The sequence below is a fragment of the Pristiophorus japonicus genome, chromosome 7, assembly GCF_044704955.1.
Source record: "Pristiophorus japonicus isolate sPriJap1 chromosome 7, sPriJap1.hap1, whole genome shotgun sequence".
NCBI lineage: Eukaryota > Metazoa > Chordata > Chondrichthyes > Pristiophoridae > Pristiophorus > Pristiophorus japonicus.
In genome coordinates, this window is record NC_091983.1 from 150,441,357 (window position 1) to 150,460,577 (window position 19,221).

General features: G+C 43.0%; 1 protein-coding gene across 1 annotated transcript in view; it reads left to right on the plus strand.

Moving 5' to 3' along the window:
• Positions 1 to 19,221, plus strand: part of LOC139266641 (PC3-like endoprotease variant B) — a gene marked incomplete at its 3' end in the record, with an annotated part of 827,273 nt that overhangs the window by 666,491 nt on the left and 141,561 nt on the right. Inside the window, exon 11 of the mRNA XM_070884230.1 lies at positions 2,193 to 2,378. Within this exon, the coding sequence (XP_070740331.1) occupies positions 2,193 to 2,378 (186 nt within the window). The remainder of the gene's footprint in view (positions 1 to 2,192; positions 2,379 to 19,221) is intronic.

Here is a 19,221-nt window from a genome sequence, read left to right on the forward strand (position 1 = left end):
GCCCCAGTGCAGACCCCTCTGCTAATTCTAACTGTCCGGATGCCTAATCCCAGTATCTGAGGTGGCACGTGCGAGAGTAGGAAGCAGTGACGTGTTGTTGCCAGCAGTGTCTCCCTCTTCCTCGGCCTCATCGGACATGCCGGCAATGTCTGGAATGGCTTCAATGGTGTCCTCCTGGCTTTGGCTCCCAGTCGCCTCAAGGGTCTCGGTCTCACTGTGACTCACACTTGGGGTCTCATCTGCAATTATAAATGACAAAAGGGGTCCCGTGAAGGTGAGGTAGGGCGTTGCACCATGCAGCAAGCAGCTTGCACACAATCATAAGCAATAGTGTGGTAGGCGCTTGCACTGTTCGGGAGAGATGGCATTGAAGAAAGGCCTTCACTTACCAATGCCGACCCCAGCAGGATCCACATGGCTGGTGGCCACAGGGAAGGCAACATGTGAGCCCACTAGCCTCTGCACCCTTTCTTCACTATGAGTGAGCTGCTGGATATCTGGCTCGCCACCACCAGTCCTCTGTTGCTCTAAACGGTGTGGGAGACCTTGGCCTTCAAAGCAAAGAAGGCTTGCTGATTAGCAGTGTTATGAGGCCTCGACAATTAGTGCAAGTGTGGGTCCATTACATGCAGGTGTCACTCTGACATGAAAGAAAGCCTCCATTTCGAGTACACAAACATATTGCCTCAGCAATCAAATGGTGCTTCAGTGACTATATAGTGAAGGTGAGAAATAAGAGAAGGCGAAGAAGAGGCTTGCAGATAGAAAGTGAGGAGTTGGGGGAACATATACTCACTTTCATCAGTCGATGATGTCGATGAGCCTTTTGCGGCATTGAGTAGTAGTGCGGTCATGAATGGAGGTCCCTGACATCTCCACAGTGATCTCTCTCCAGGCATTAACACATACAGCGCGAGTCGGTCTGCCTGTGTTGGTATAAAGAACGTGCCTCCTTCCTTCCACACCTTCGATCAGGGTCTCGAGTTCGACATCAGAGAATCTGCTGTCCCTCCTTGCTCCTCCTGGATTTGCTATGTCTTCCCAAGAAACTGATTCCCTGCTCAGAGCCAAGCTGCAAAACCTGCCCTTTAAGAAGGCCAGGAGCAGCTGGCTCATTATGAGTAAATCGGCAACAGCTGAATTTCACGGCCCAATCGACCAGTCCGCCCCCACACCGCTACAAACAGCCCATTCCCGCCACTAATACCGCTCCACTCCTTTTTTCCAGCAAAAATGCTGAATTTCTAATGGCCGTCACAAAAAGTGGTAGGCACACCTCGTTTCAGGTGGTGGGCAATTTCGGCCCCTTTGACTCCAATTCTCTCTCTTCACTTATTGCAAAGTCCCCGATCTTTATTGTGTACTTCCCCCTCCCCCTCCCATTCCCCTCCCATTCCCATTCCCCTTCCCCCTGCAGTCACTGTTGAGATTATAAAGTCATCCAAGAATCAGTGGCATAAACCCTCATTATACCAGTTCATGGCATGCCACATAGATGCTCTTTCTGAAGGTATATGCATGGCTAATTGAAAAGTCGGATTTTACTCAATGATTTTGACCTCCCTGCATTGGAACCTGAACTTGTGCTATCCTGCATGCCGCATTAGAACATTGTAATTATAAAACAAAAATGTTTCAGGAAAAAGGAATAGCAAGGTCTCATATATCTTGCGTGCTGGCAATCTGCAATGATGTTATCAGGATTCCACTGGGTAGTGTCTCAAGTTATTGCCGTGAACACAGTGAATAGAAATAAAATTTAGGGATTGCACTGAATATTTTTTGTTCTAGCTGAAGACAATTTCTAATCTGAAAACTGCTATCGTATCATATTTTGTGATGCACTGCAGAAATGCTGCTGCATCTTTTAAACATCTTTCTCTTTCTCTCTGGCACCTTAAGGTTACTAAACACAATAACAGGCAGCGAAAGCAAGTATTAAAGAGTGAGAGAGTTTCTGTGGCAGTTCAAAACCAAATTTTGAACACTTGGCGTTCATAGTGCATGATCAATTTTCAATAAAATGTTTCCAGATTTCAGTGATGATAGACTGCCACCATAAGAGTTAAAGGTTACTGTCCAGAGGGCAAACAATAGTGCAATTACCCATAAACTCATTTTACTCAAAGCTTTAGGGACACGCAATCCATTTGACATTATTGAATGAATGCTTCTATCTAATCTTCTGCCAGGCTGTTGTTAGCATCACCAGCGTCTGCAGGGGTGACCTCAGTGTTGACCTGATCTCTCCCTTTGGAACAAAGTCACGACTTCTGGAGACGCGAAGGTTTGATGTGTCTAGAGCCGGCTTGAGTAAATGGACCTTTATGTCAGTGCATTCGTGGGGGGAGAATCCAAAAGGCACCTGGACACTGAAGGTAGGATTATTACAATAATCAGTTAAAATCAGTGAATAATATGTTGGATTTCTTTTTCTCAAGAAGATAATGTTCCTCTCTAGCTTGTTTAAAAAAAATGTTTAAAGCAATTAAAATGTTCAGCAACACCACTTTTGAATAGATAATGAAAACAATCTATTTCGGGTGTTGAAAGGCTATAGTTCAGTATTGTTTTAATCTGGAGAAAACCTGACAAGACCATGCGACACCACTCCTTTTGTTCTTTGACACAATTACTTTCAAAAATTAACATATATTTTATCCTGAGGAAGAATAACTTCACTGCCTTTAGATTTGCCTGACTGCAATGAGACTACATATAAGCCGAGAAATTACTATAGGCAATATAAGTTGATGAGCACTTTACACGTTTGTGTGACATCCCATCTGTCCGCTATTTTAGTGCAAGCGTTAATCTTTAAACACGTTCAGCTCCTCATATCACCAACAGTATTTTCTAGGCTGTAATTAAGATGGGCACCATGATGAGGAATGGCTTGATACATGCACTGTCCGATGTACTGCTGGACATACTCAGTGTAGACTTGATTTTATGGATGCAACATTAAAATGTATTTATTCTATGTTCACTTGGGCAATGAAATTTGTTCCTAAACAACTGGGCCTTCCTCTGAGCTAGATAATATCGTGGGTGTTTTGGTAAAAAGCCCCTATGTTAATGGCGCTGCACATTTCAGCTAATTTTTCAGTGCTCACGTTTTGGATAATGTAAGGCTACATCAAACTTTTAATCCCTTTTTTTTTAACATTAAAAAAACACAACAGAAATTGAAACCCAAGTTGGACAAAGAGTCCTAGATGACACGTTGAAATTTTTAGGAAAAAAATGTTCAATTATTTTCAAATTGAGTATTGGGGGATTGAAGTTTCCTTATGTGGGCTCTTTACAGCTGCCACAGAAGGAAGGCAGTTTCAGTACGGCAAATGTCATATTATTCAGAGAATTAGAATGGTGCAATTGCAAAAAATACAAAACAGCGCTTTGTCCTGCACACAGATTTCAAATGCCATGATGTTGTTGGCTCTAATTGTAAAAATTTGCAGCATCTTATCCTCACCTTTGTGTAAAATTTGTAGGGCTGAAAATCTGTGGAGGCTGTATCCCAGTATAAGTGCCATGATGTGTCCACCCAGGACACCTGACCCTGACCCCACCAAAATTTGCAGGATCAGGGGGAATGTCCCTTTATTCACATTCCATAAGCGGTTACAAACTGTGGCGGTTGTGTACTGGGCTGAGGGGAGGCGTCTGTCAGAGCCCCACCAGGAAGCAGCCACTAATGTCCTCTCTGCTCTTTTTCTAAGGGGACCGGCGGCAAAAAACATCGGGGCCGAAATTCAGCTCTCCAATAAGGCCCCTTACCGTCGGATTGGGGTGGCCATGTGGCGGAGTCAAGCGGCTGCCGATTTCTGGTCGAATGGCCGCCGCAAGCTAAATTCAGCAGGGATGTTTTTCTGGCGGTCTCCACTTCCGCCCCGCCACTGCCGAGCAGCCGTGCCCGCCGAGCGGTGCCCCCAACAGCTTTTTCTGTCGGTGCACCTTTCATTCCTTCTGTCAGCCCTGGCTGCGCGGCGGCCATTAAAGGCAAGGGCCCAATACCACGGCCGCCATTTTATTTTGTTTGCCGGCTGACTTCCATGTCAGATGGACTTCTGTGCCCCCTGGTTAGGCCATGCTGGCCCGGCCGAGACCCTCCCTGGTGACCCAGTAGCTGATCCTAAATAATCGCCGATTCTCTCCCCTTTAAAGGAGGAGAGATATGTGGTGAAGCAGACATGCAATGACGTCATCACTGCTCCGCTGCTGAGTGACAGCAGCAGAGAATCTGTCCCGCCTCCACTTCCGCCCCTCACCAGCACTTACCGCCCAACTTCCGCCCCCATTATGACGGACTTCCGGTCCGCACTAAAAAAAAGACAAAGAGCTGAATTTCGGGAAAGAAGCGACCTCATCCAAAACGGCGGTAAAAACACTTTGAAAAAGGTAGGTGTGCCAGGTTTCCGGCGGGGCTGAATTTCGGCCCCATCATTTCCTACCTTTGGAGATCTAGATCGCAACTGCTTGTGAATTCTTGGAGGAAGTAGTCATTCAGAATATTTATTATATTGCATCCAATCTCAATTTCAAGGCCATTTGCATCTTTTAGAGTTTTTACCTTTTCTACAGCTGTTCTGTTATTCATGCAATGCTTAAGGAAAGTTTCATGTTTAGCCTCTTTGCTATACGTTTTTCTGTTTGTCTTTGATATTCTTCTAACATGTTTCTATATTTTCTTATATGCATTCTAGCAAAGCCTTTTTTACCTTTCTCCCTGCAGGATTCTCAGAGACTATTTTCCTCTTTATTTCACTTTTAATGTGTTTGTTAATCCAGTTAGTGTCACAGTTGTTTAGGTTGAGCTTGTTGGGTTTTGGAATGTATATATCCTGCATGTTCAGCATTATTATTTTTTAAATGTTCCATTTGTCCTCCATTGGAGTGTCATTGAGTAAACATTTTTTTAAATTTATGTTCAAAAAGGATGAATTTCCACAGGGATTCTTCTAATTCCTTATCCTAACTTTGCCAGAAATGCTGTGAAAACCCCGTAGAGTGGTTCGTTACACTGTTTTCCTAGCTGTTCCATTGCTCTTCCTTGGAAATTATGGCAGACAAATGGGTGAACCCCTGTGGGAATTCACCCCCAAAATGTTGAACTTATATTTCTTCTTCTACCTCTGTTTCTGTCTTCTACCTTGCAGTTGGGAGCAACTGATAAGAAGTGAGTTTTCGTTGGCTGAAAACCAGATTTGGAGACTATGGCCTAGAAAATACTCAGGGATGCAATCCAGGATTGTGACCACCGGTGACCTCAGTCACTGACCCCGCTAGAGTATTCGGGGTTAGTGGGAAGTAATTTATTTTATATGTTGCCAGCGTGCATCTATACCACTGAGGGTACATCACCCGCCATCCAAGGAAGGGCATTAAGCGCTAGTTATGGGGTTGTGGGCTGGGAACACAGAAACTCTCCAGTCTTAGTCCCACCTCCTCTAATGCCACTAGACTTACAACTTAATATTCCCGGTTATAATATTTTCAAGACAGATACAGGAGGAAAAAGTGGTGGAGGCATAGCAGTGTTAGTAAAGCCAAGAGCTATCTTGAGTTGTGGCAGAGGAGAATGTGGCTTGATAGTGCTTAATGTGATCCAGTCAGATTTGGTCCTGGATGGCTAAAACAGTTGTGTGCCAGATATGCTTAATGCTGCACTGCTTGAACTTGAGCAAGTAAAGATGGAGGCCGAATGTAAGGGATCGACCTGGTTAAGAGGCAGTATAGGAGTTGCTGTGAACAAGAGCATCAAAGGTGGACGGGAGGGAGCAGTTGAGGAGATCAGCATCTGCAGAAATCTGACTGTAGTAAATAATAGGCCAAAGGCTGGGCAGTTGGGATTTAGCAAATGCAGTTGTAAATGGCTTGGGGGTGGTGCGGGGGGAGGGGTGGGATGGTGGTTTCCAAGAACGGGCACAGAAAGAAGTGGTGTTAGAAGGGTCTAGGAGGATGTGGGTGCTGAGGAATGCAAGGATGTGGGCATGATCAAGAAGGGAGAAATGAAAGGTGTATCAGGAAGGAAGGGTAACAGTAGAGAAAGGTCCAAGAGGGAATAAAAGGAGATAGAAGTAATGGGCTCAGGTGGAGTGGCAGCCAAAATGCACATGCGAATGAACAATGACACAATTTGCATATTTAAGGAGGATTGAACAATTATAGCAGAGCCTCTGCTATTGCTTCTGACTTCTGTTGGCAGCCTAATGTGCATGCCTTCAGGGCCTCACGACATCCATCTTGAGTTCTGCTATTTTTTGGGGAACCAATTCCTTTTCTGCAGTTATCACTGGTGATTGTTCCATATCTTCCTCAAAAACACTTACATTCTCACTTTCACTGTCGTTTGTAAAGCCCAATGCAAAATATCTATTTAATATTTGCCATACCTTCATCTTCTAAAATTAGACTCCTTCCTTCATCCCTCAGCAGTTCAACAATCTCTTTAACTATTATTTTACTTTTTATCTGCTTATAAAAGTACTTGCCATTTCCTTTTATATTGTCTGCTAGCCTTTATTCATATTCACTTTTAGTTCTCCTATTCTCTCTTTTAACCTTTGCATCGTACTTTCTACATTATTCATGATTATCTTTAGTATTGTTAGCCCTAATTTTATCATATGCCTCTCTTTTAAGTTTCAGTTCAGTTTTGATCTTTCTATTTATCCATGGAGCTCTATTCATTGATGCACCACCTTTTTTCCTTAAAGGAATATATTTATTTTGTACTCTATCCATCTCATATTTGAAGATTTCCCACTGTTGATCTGTTAAATTTCTGCCCAGCCAATTCGGGCCAAATCCCTTTTTATCTCGTTTAAACTTTGCCCTTTTGTAGTCCAGCACCATTATCTTAGACTGTTCATTATCCATTTTTGTTCTTACATTGAACCTAACTATATTGTAATACCCCCACTTAATTTCCCAGACCTAAATCAAGTAATGCTTCATTCCTTGTTGGTCTAACCAGACTATTCACAACTTACATTGGATCCAGGTCTCCAACACCTCTAATTTAAAAATCTAATCCTAATGTTTAAATCCCTAAACCCTCCCGATATCAGTAACCTCCTCCAGTCCCACAATTTCCCTCCACCAATTCTCTCCATTCCTCCAACTCTAGCCTTTTGTGTATCCCCCTTCTTTTCACCCCACCTGTGGCAGCCATTCCTTCAGCTGTTTCTGCAATCCCCTTCCTAAATCCCTCTCCTTCACTCATTCCTCCATTAAACCCACCTCACCTCCTTGAAACCCACCTGCTAGATCAAGCTTTTGGTCACCCTGCTGATATCTCCTTTTATTGGCTTGGCATCCATTTTTATCCATGGGATATTGTCTCTCTCGTAAAGGTGCTATATAAATGCAAGTTGTATTGCACTGAAGAATAGCCAGTGTTGTATTTTTGTTCAGGAATAGAGAGAAGGATAAATCGGGTAGCTATATATCAGATGGTCTCATGTCAGTTGTGGGCAAACTCATAGAATCCATAATTCGAGATAAAATTAGTGAGCATTTAGAAATGCATGGGTTAATCAAAGACAGCCAATGCAGATTTATTAAAGTAAGCTGTGTTTCACAAATTTTAGAGTTTTTGGGAGAAGTGACCGATTGAAGAGAATGCAGTAAATGTAATTTATATGGATTTTCAGAAGGCGTCTCAGAAGACATTTTTTTTTTAAAATCAGGTATGTGGTACAAAAGGAAAAGGAGCAGCATGGATAAAAGTTGGCTGATGAGCAAGAAACAATCATCATCATCATCATAGGTAGTCCCTCGAAATCGAGGAAGACTTGCTTCCACTCCAAAAGTGAGTTCTCAGGTGACTGTACAGTCCAATGTGGGAATTACAGTCTCTGTCACAAGTGGGACAGACAGTCATTGGAGAAAAGGGTGGGTGGGGAGTCTGGTTTGCCGCACGCTTCTTCCACTGCCTGCGCTTGTTTTCTGCACGCTCTTGGCAACGAGACTCGAGGTGCTCAGTGCCCTCCCAGATTTTGGATACGGTAGACTAGAGCTTATGCCATTAGCCTAATAACCCAGAGGTTATGAGTTGAAATCCCACCAGGACAAGTTGTGAAATTGAAACCAGTAAATCTAACACCATAAAATATGACTATGAAAGCTGCCATATTATCAAAAAACCCCACCTCATTCATCAGCAATGCCTTCTTGATCTGGTCTACATGTGACTCCAGTCCCACAATGTGTGGTTGATTCTATTTAATGTCCCCTGAAGCAGCCTACAAGGCCACCCAATTGTAAACCATTGCTATGAAGTTCAATAATAAAAATACCATTGTGAGAGCACAGTCTTCACAAGGACTGTTCAGTGGTTCAAGGAGAAGGCCCACCACCTTCCTGTGGGCAATACACATGGCCTCATCAGTATCACCCATTCCCTGAGAAATAATTTTAAAGTGCTGTGCCACAGGGCCAACGCTGAGTTCACTTTTGTTCTTGGGCAAAGGGAATCGCAATCTTGAAATTTGCTGCTGGCATAAAAATAAGAGGTTTGTCAGAGAGGAGGAGGATTGCAAAAGATTTGAGGAAGACATGGAAAGGTTAGCAAAATGGACAAACAGCTAGCAGATGTCATTAAATGTGGCTAGGTGAGAAATAAAACATTTTGAGAGAAAAACAAGAAATGGGTGTACACCCTCAAAGAATGATGCTGGACAGCATTGATATAGCGAGAGACCTAAGGGTTTAAATGCATAATTCACTGAAAAAGTGACTATCGATAGATAAAGCCAGAAAAAAGGCCAACAGCATCTTGGATTTTTATAGAGGAAGAAAACATTGAGGAATAGAGTACAAAAGTAAAAAAAGAAATGATGAATTTGTACAAAATGTTGGTTAGGTCACACTTAGACTATTGTGTTCACCCCATTGCAGAAAAGGACATTAAAGCCTCTGAAAGCAGACAACATAGATTCACTAGGATGATGTCAGGGATGGGAAACTCTAGTTATTAGATGATATTTGAGATATTGGGGCAGAAATCCCGGCCTCCTGGGTCCGTACTAGAAACATAGAAACATAGAAAATAGGTGCAGGAGTAGGCCATTCGGCCCTTCTAGCCTGCACCGCCATTCAATGAGTTCATGGCTGAACATTCAACTTCAGTACCCCATTCCTGCTTTCTCGCCATACCCCTTGATCCCCCTAGTAGTAAGGACCTCATCTAACTCCTTTTTGAATATATTTAGTGAATTGGCCTCAACAACTTTCTGTGGTAGAGAATTCCACAGGTTCACCACTCTCTGGGTGAAGAAGTTCCTCCGCATCTCGGTCCTAAATGGCTTACCCCTTATCCTTAGACTGTGACCTCTGGTTCTGGACTTCCCCAACATTGGGAACATTCTTCCTGCATCTAACCTGTCTAACCCCGTCAGAATTTTAAATGTTTCTATGAGGTCCCCTCTCATTCTTCTGAACTCCAGTGAATACAAGCCCAGTTGATCCAGTCTTTCTTGATAGGTCAGTCCCGCCATCCCGGGAATCAGTCTGGTGAACCTTCGCTGCACTCCCTCAATAGCAAGAATGTCCTTCCTCAGGTTAGGAGACCAAAACTGTACACAATACTCCAGGTGTGGCCTCACCAATGCCCTGTACAACTGTAGCAACACCTCCCTGCCCCTGTACTCAAATCCCCTTGCTATGAAGGCCAACATGCCATTTGCTTTCTTAACCGCCTGCTGCACCTGCATGCCAACCTTCAATGACTGATGTACCATGACACCCAGGTCTCTTTGCACCTCCCCTTTTCCTAATCTGTCACCATTCAGATAATAGTCTGTCTCTCTGTTTTTACCACCAAAGTGGATAACCTCACATTTATCCACATTATACTTCATCTGCCATGCATTTGCCCACTCACCTAACCTATCCAAGTCGCTCTGCAGCCTCACAGCATCCTCCTCGCAGCTCACACTGCCACCCAACTTAGTGTCATCCGCAAATTTGGAGATACTACATTTAATCCCCTCATCTAAATCATTAATGTACAGTGTAAACAGCTGGGGCCCCAGCACAGAACCTTGCGGTACCCCACTAGTCACTGCCTGCCATTCTGAAAAGTACCCATTTACTCCTACTCTTTGCTTCCTGTCTGACAACCAGTTCTCAATCCATGTCAGTACACTACCCCCAATCCCATGTGCTCTAACTTTGCACATCAATCTCTTGTGTGGGACCTTATCGAATGCCTTCTGAAAGTCCAAATATACCACATCAACTGGTTCTCCCTTATCCACTCTACTGGAAACATCCTCAAAAAATTCCAGAAGATTTGTCAAGCATGATTTCCCTTTCACAAATCCATGCTGACTTGGACCTATCATGTCACCTCTTTCCAAATGCACTGCTATGACATTCTTAATAATTGATTCCATCATTTTAACCACTACCGATGTCAGGCTGACCGGTCTATAATTCCCTGTTATCTCTCTCCCTCCTTTTTTAAAAAGTGGGGTTACATTGGCTACCCTCCACTCCATAGGAACTGATCCAGAGTCAATGGAATGTTGGAAAATGACTATCAACGCATCCACTATTTCCAAGGCCACCTCCTTAAGTACTCTGGGATGCAGTCCATCAGGCCCTGGGGATTTATCGGCCTTCAATCCCATCAATTTCCCCAACACAATTTCCCGGCTAATAAGGATTTCCCTCAGTTCCTCCTCCTTACTAGACCCCCTGACCCCTTTTATAACCGGAAGGTTGTTCGTGTCCTCCTTCGTGAATACCGAACCAAAGTACTTGTTCAATTGGTCCGCCATTTCTTTGTTCCCCGTTATGACTTCCCCTGATTCTGACTGCAGGGGACTTACGTTTGTCTTTACTAACCTTTTTCTCTTTACATATCTATAGAAACTTTTGCAATCCGTCTTAATGTTCCCTGCAAGCTTCTTCTCATACTCCATTTTCCCTGCCCTAATCAAACCCTTTGTCCTCCTCTGCTGAGTTCTAAATTTCTCCCAGTCCTCAGGTTCGCTGCTATTTCTGGCCAATTTGTATGCCACTTCCTTGGCTTTAATACTATCCCTGATTTCCCTTGATAGCCACGGTTGAGCCACCTTCCCTTTTTTATTTTTATGAGTGTGCACGGATCCGGGAAGGCATCGTAAAAGCCGGCTTTCAGCGCACAATGCGCAAGCACTGCAAACCGGCTTTTCCGATCTGTCAAGCTGGAGCTTGACAGATCTTCCATATCTCAGCAATCAGCATGGACAAGATTGCTGTATTTACCCATATCTTGCCCAGCAAATGTCCTGAAAACTGCAACTGATAAAAGCAGGTGCTTACTTTGACAGGCGTAAGAGTTTTAAAACGCACTTATTACATAAAAAATAAAATTTTAAAAAACATTTAATTTTTAAAAACCCTGCCCACTATGTTAAATTTATTTTAAAGCATAATTAAAAACACTTTTTTAAAAATCGGGAAAATATTTTTTTTAATAATACATAAATAACTTTAATTTAAATTAATGTTAAATATGTAGTGTCTTTTTTCTATTTTTTATGAATCTTTTGTGTGTTTGGTGGGGGATTCTCATTCATAATAATAGGAACTCCAACTTACAGAATTCCCATTATTATGAATGAGAACATACTTTACTTGGATTGGCTGCCCAGAGCCATGTGCCTGCAGCTCCAGCCCTGCGCACGTCCTCACGTGCACGTGCTCCGATGTGCAGTCAGAGGAGGCCTCAGGACCGGGAACTCGCTTGGGCGCAGCAGCCTCAGGTAAGTGCGCGTCTTTTTTAAGTTCTTTACCTGATCGCCCACGGGAAGCAGCTGACCAGGATTTCTGGAGCAGAGAAGATTGAAAAGATTTCATAAAGATTTTTTTAAATTATGAAGGGCTTTGAGAGAGTGAATATGGAAAGACTTTGGAGTAGATTTTGATTTTGGGCAAAGTATAAGTGAGTCAGCAGCCCATTTTACATCTCTCCCGGTTTTTATTTCCATTTATGTTGGAAGTATTGGCCCGAAAATTACGGTCCGAGGCTTCCTGCAGGCAGACGCCTCCAACCAAAATGTTTTTAACGAAAATACCTGGTGATCCCGGAGGAACGTAGACTTGCGCTCTGAGGCCTAATTGCGCATTTCAGCGTAAGGGGCCCATGTCTTCCAGGAGCGTATGTGTAGCCTGGAATCACGTGGGCCTGCACTACCAATCACAATGTAGTATTCTCATTCATAATAAAGGGAGCTCCAAACTCCCATTACTATCAATGAGAATACTCCTAAAATCACATAAAACACCAACATAAATTTTAAAAAGCACTTCACTTTTTTAAATTAATAGAAATTGCATCAAATTAAATGTTTTAGAAAAAAAATTATTTTTGTGGATTTAAAAAAAAAAATGTTTTAATAGTGTTCAAAATAAATTTACCTTCATAGACAGGGTTTTTAATATAAAAATAAGTAATAACGTTTATTTTTTCTATGTTTTAAAACTCTTACGTAGGTAAAAGTAGGCTATACGCGTATACCCTACTTTTACCAGGCATAAGAGTTGAAGGACATTTGCTGGGCAAGAGTTGAGCAAATAGCCCAAATCTCTGCCCCGCGAATGTCCTTCTCTCAGGGATGCATGCGCTCTGTCAAAAGACATTTTGACAGATCGCAAAAGCTGGTTCGCAGCGTATGCACATCACGCACTAAGAATCGGCCTCTCCTGGTGCGTGCACACATCGTGAACCCCCGGAGAGGCCGCAATTTTCGTGCCAATAATTGGGAGAGATGTAAAACAGGCTGCCGACTCGTTGTCACTCATTTTACACTATCGCACAAAGTCAAAATCTATCCCTACTGCTTCTGGGTAGTCAGTGATGTCGGGTGACCAATTTAAATGTCTTATTAAGAAAGTGATGAGGAAGATTAGGAGAAATTATGTTACACAGGGTTTCCGGAGCATCGAATGACTTTCCACAGGGAGAGACCATTGCATCTTTTAAGTAAAAATAGGCTAAATATTTGAAGTAGAGGAAGATACATAGCTATGGGGAGAGCAGGGAAGTTGGATTATTTTTGATTTGCTCCAACAAAGAGCCGGCACAGACACAATGAGTGGAATGTTCCCTTACTGTGCTGTAAACGTCTAGGGGAAGAAATTCAGTTGGATAGCTACAGGGGTGCTAAAGGGTTTGCAACCGCGAGCACCGGCATTAGCACCGCTCGGCAAATTCAGTGTGCCGGTACTGGCGGTGCAGAGGAGTATCGCCCGGGAGCGTCGTGTCGGTGAGCAACGCCCCAGGTATCGACACGGATACAAAATTTGGTTTGCGCTGCACCCGCCAAAGAAAGTTAGCGTGCAGAGCTGTCCCAGGGCGCTAAGGGAAGGGAATGACTGCATGAGGTAAGTATGATTGATATATTTTTTTTGCGATTTAACTTTATTTGGGGTGAGTAATGTATATGGAGTGTTTTTTGTTCCTATTTTATTTTTGCAAGGAAGCCTCTCTAACTGCACTATGAAGCCGGCTCTTTAGCACGGGATAGTTAGTTGTTCACCTGGCCCAGTGGCCCAGCGCTCCACTCCACTGTCAAGTGCAACCGCTGAATTTTGTGGCCACTGTCGCTAACCATTTTCCAGCATTAAATTTAGTGACCAACTGACATTAGTGCCTTAAAAACCCTCCAAACAAATTTACAGCCCTTATAGTTTTATGGTTCTACACCTGCTCTCATCGGAAATAGGTTTCACTGAGGCAATAAGAGTTGGATCTGGCAAAACTCCCAAGGTGGCCTGAGAATGCCCCCAGATGTGCCCCAAATTGCTGCCACAATCACATTTTGCAGTACAGTGTAAAAGGAGAGAAAATTAGGAGGATCCAGGGTCCGCATTATTTAAAACCCCAACCAGAATTAGGCTGGATTTGGATGATTTTAATTTTTAATTTCTATCCTAATATTATCTTACAATAAGTTACAAATGCATCTATTTCTTGGAATAAGTAATTAAAAACAAAGGAGTGCAGAAGTACCACAGTACGTGTTGTAAATATGAGTTGGCCAAAGCTTTGACTGCAAAGTGTTTCATCTAGATCAAGAGAACCATTGTCCTCTTTCTAGGAACTACTGAGTAAAATTCCTGTGGGATATGTAGGATACTAAATGAAGAAGTAAAATCACTCACCTTGCAAAGCTTTCTTCATTCTTCAAATTAATCATATGTATATGGCTCTACGATGTTAATTAGATATAATTTTTAATGTATAAATATGAGTGTGCCTCTCTGGTTTAAAAAATAACTATAAAACAGTCTAGGTAAAGGTGTGTTTATGTGGCATGGCAACTATTCTGACATCAGAAACAACTTTAAAGGGATTGTGTCATTGTGATGTTCTCCACTGCCAGCTCTTGGATAACATTGCTTAATGAACTTGCCTACACATAAGAAATGTGGACTATTTGGTTAATGAACATGCTGGGTGGATGCAATACATTATAGCAATATTCCCTCTAAAACAATAACATAACATTCAGAGATTTATTCTGACAAATTTGTGGATTATTCTGGGATTCTCCAATAGAAACAAGACATAGATAGAAATAGAAATAATGAAGTTACTTATTTTTCTATTTTCTTTAAATAGTTATGATTTTAATATACCAAAGTTATAGTAAATAACAACATTAACAAAAGTGCTTTTTGACATAAGTGCAGTGTGAACTGCCAGCAAACAGGGCTTTTGGAAAAGTAGATGATCTACATTAGCTGGTTGGCACAGCTCATCATGGGAATGATGTTCATAGCAATAAATTGAATGGGATAATGAGCGTGATTCCGGTGATACACCAGGTGTTCTTTATTTGATAGAACTGAGAATATCCAGATCCTTTGTGTAAAGTAAGGGTCCTTTAATAAAGTATTGTTTCATTTTCAAAAGACAACCGTCACAACTATTGATATTGTGGTTAATATTTGAAGTGCAACATGATATACAATGTCATAGGTGATTAATATTTATTCTAAACTATATACTGTACTATAGGCTATATATAAGACATTGCAGAAGGAAACTTGAACTAATAAGGCTGCTGTAACATTCATGTTTCTGACTTCCAGTCAGTCTCTGTGAGACCTTCTTGGCAGCATAATTTATGCACCCCAGCATGATCCTTTCATTCGCGGTCAGTCCTTCACATGCCACTACTGAACGATTTAAGTTGACCGTCTTTAGCAGCTACATTCCCAATAATGATTAGAAACTGCTCTAGTTTTCTTCTGGGATTATGTTTCAGATTAAGACCAGAAAGGGGAGTTGATGGTCTCTTCTTTCTGAAGACTATTAAATCCATTCTGGCAGTCCAAACTCAGTTGCCTGTGAGCAACAGTGCACAGTAGATAACTGCCCCAGAAACACAGAGTGACTCATTTGTCCGGCTTGTTTGGGGCAATCACAAGGTAAAGGTGGTAATGGATCACCAGTATGGGGATGCTTTACTGAGGCTGGGGTTCTTGTTTTTTTAATTGAGAAAATACAGTTGAAGCATATGACTTTCTATACCAGAGCTTGAATCGTTTGATGTTGCTTGTATGAATTGCAAAAGATGTTCTATATTCCATCATCAATACCAAAAAAAAATGGTGAATTGCAAAATGTCAATCATCAGGGCCATTTGTGATTGGTGTCAAATGTGTAAGGAGGTGAATGAATAATCAGAAATACTTCATGGTTTGATAATGATGGGGTTTTATAACAGATGGTTCATATCTTAGGACTCCTCTGAGGCACTGTTTGTGGGGAGGGGGAGAAGAGGAGAGAACAGGGAAAATAGGATTTTTTAAACAGATTTAAAAGACTCTTTTGATATGAACATTCCAATATAAAAAGTCCGTTAGCAAGTTTTCATTGCACGCTTGATTGATTAGAACAGAAAAAAAAGATTCTTTGCAACTCTCTGTAATTACATCATCAGGCAAGAACTGTCTTATCTGCCTTGAGGCCTGCAGTTAACTGTTGATTCCCATTGGACCTGTCCTCTGCTAAATTTCATTATGCCAGAGGTGGAGATTACTGCACGCATGTGGACTTAGGTTGTGTCCTTCAGTCAGACTGAAAAATGAGCATACAGAAATCACAGCAGCCTTACCTTGTAATTCATGCTGCACAGATCTGATGACAGGACAAAAATTAGAAGCCAATATATTGCTGCAGTATCAAATAGGACAAGAGCTGAAACAGTGTAAAAATAGAAAACCCATTTTACAAAGGACATGGGCGTGTCCTGAATTTAATTTCCCCCATCTCATGGTCTATGATTTGAGTGTCTCAATTCATCAGGCATCACAAATTTATTGAAAGTTGTATTATTTCTGAACTTTTGAATGGGTTTTCCAGCATACACTGTAATCAGCAGGATCATTTTCTGCATTTACAGCACCTCACCTATTTTAGTGTTGAACATGAAGTACATCAAGGAAAACTAGAGATGCTTTTATCTTCCAATACTCAGATGTCTTTGGCAGAGGCATAGAAACTGCAGGTTAGAAATTAAATGGAGAGAGAGAAAGAGAGATGTGAACACCTTCATGGTAGGCTAAGACCAATGAGGGAAAGAAGGTGAGGAAGACATGATATGATATCTTAAACATTTAATAATGTGTCGATGCTTTCCTCTTTCTTATTAGGCTTCACACATTTATTCATTCTGAAATTATCAATAATTATTCATCATAATATCGTTAATCTTGCTCTCAAACACTTAAGGATTCACCTCCTCTCAGATATTCTTCTCTTTAGTAAAGACTGATGCAAAGTACTTGTGCCATTTTTTTGATCATCCTCTACAAATTTACAATCCTCTCTTCTCAGGGGTCCCACCGCACTTTTAGCAATTCGCTTTTTACTCATGTACGTGTAAATCAGGACATTTAAAACAAAATGGGGGATATACTGGGTCAGCCATCATTCATGGCTGCTTTTTCTATGCAGCGTTGAGCTGGAAGAAGGCTTATTGATGATCATTTTGAGCATAATTGAAGAGGTTGCAGACATATGGGGATGAGGCCTTACCTCCCACGAGTTTACAGGCAACTGCACTCATACCTACAGCTCTCTGAGACACAGTGCATTAGAAGGTTGCGCTTCTGAAAAAAAGTGGTCACAGAGATATGCCAGCTCATAAAGGCAGACCTACAGCCTACCAGTGGCAACAGGACTGCACTGCCTGTCGAGATGAAGGTGAATGTGGCACTTGCCTTCTGTGCTTCCGGCTCCTTTCAGGCATCAGCAGGGGACATATGTTCCATCTTGCGGTACACTACACATTGCTGCATTTGCTAGGTGACAACGGCACTGTACACACATAGGATGAACTTCATAAACTTCCCAAGGAGGCACAGAATGAGAGGGCTGTAGGTTTTGGACAAATTGCTGGGTTCCCTTCCATTCCATGAACATATAGATCATCTGCAACCATATTCAGCACATCATGGCAGTCAATGCCCAATATCCAGAGAACATCCATGATGCTTTCATCTTGCGTGAGAACAGTGTCTCATGCATGTTTGCGCGTCAACCACAAGGCCAGAGCTGGATGCTGAGGGCAAAGGTTACGGCCTTGCTACCTGGCTCATGACCCCCATCAGGAACCCTCAGACAGAAGCCGAGCATCGCTATAATGAGAGCCATATAGCCACACGCAACATCATTGAACAGACAATTGGAGTGCTGAAGCAGTGCTTCCGATGCCTGGACCACTCTGGAGGCTGCCTGCAATACACCCTTCAGCAGATCTCTGAGTTCATTGTGGTGTGCTGTATGCTACACAACTTAGCCATCCTGAGGGGACAGGATTTACCAATGTGGATTGCAGGACCACCTCAGCAGAGAGGAGGGGGAGGAGGAGGAGGAGAAGGACAACAAGGAGGAGGACGAGACGGAGGGTGAGGAACCCATGCCACCACCACCACCACCACAGGGGAGGCCTCGTGCAGCTTTCACCACTGTAAAAGCCTTACGTCAGCAGCTCATAATTCAATGCTTTGCTTGAAGAGTGAACAACACGTTTGACAGTTGCCTGGCCACTATATCCCACCATGTTGACTATTCCCACTCTTATTAATAAACGTTGTAAATTTGTTCAACATAATTTTGAAACTGAAATAAAATTTGAACTTGAACAGAATTTGTAAACTTTTAAAACTTTTATAAAATAACAACAACAGAACAACAAAACAATAACAAAACAACAACCCCTGCACCGAACATCTTTTACCACCGGCTCTTTCCCCCCCCCGCACCCCGCCCCCGCTCACCCTAGCCCCCTTCCCTTGCATCATGATCCTACCCAAGGTGGCACCAAGAGTTTGTGCAGCACAGCGGCCAGAGTCCTGCTGTATTGGGGGGAGAGATAATGGAGACGCCATGTGTAAATCAACTGGAGAAGCTCTGGGTATGAAAGGCCCGGTTTCTGAGTGGCGAGCCTCTTGCTTGATGTCGCCAGTCACAGGTGGTGTGGGTCTGGGTGTGACACTGGGGACTCGCATTGACAGCCTCGCAGGTTTCGTGGCTTGCACGGACAATCTGCGATCCGAACTGCATCATGTTCGCAGACAGTGCCGTAATGCTTGTGGGAATCCTACCCAATACCTCTAGGAGCTGTCGGGCGAGCTGGATGCTCTCCTTGAACAGTCCCATCATGTCCAGTTGTGCGTCCGCCTGTCTGTCAGCAGATCGGCTTTGTCGACTCATCCTCCGGAGAGACGGCAGACGGGATTCAACTCCGGGAGTGCGTTGCTGCATGCCACTTATACTCGGGGCCTCCGATGGATGAAAGCCCGAGAATGTCCGGAGAAAAAAAGGTGTCGAGTGCATCTGCCTCCCCCCCACAGAGTAGACTGCTCTGTCCGCTCCTTTCCTTCAAGTTCCTCATCCTCGTTCTCCTCCTCTCTCCCCCCCACCCCACCCCCGCACACACACACACACACACACACACACACACACATGACAGCTTAAGGTGGAGGCTTCCATTGAAAGATTGGCGCATGCGATTTCTCATCTGTAAATAGAAAACAACAGACGAGCAGCAGGGTGACATGAGTAAGGACACATAGCACAGGCTCATTTGAAAGACCGCCACTACTCCATTATATCTAGTCCAGAGACACTGCATCACATTGCCCCAACTTTAGTCCACAGACACTACATCACATTGCCCCAACCCAGGCCAGGGAGTGTGTGCAGGA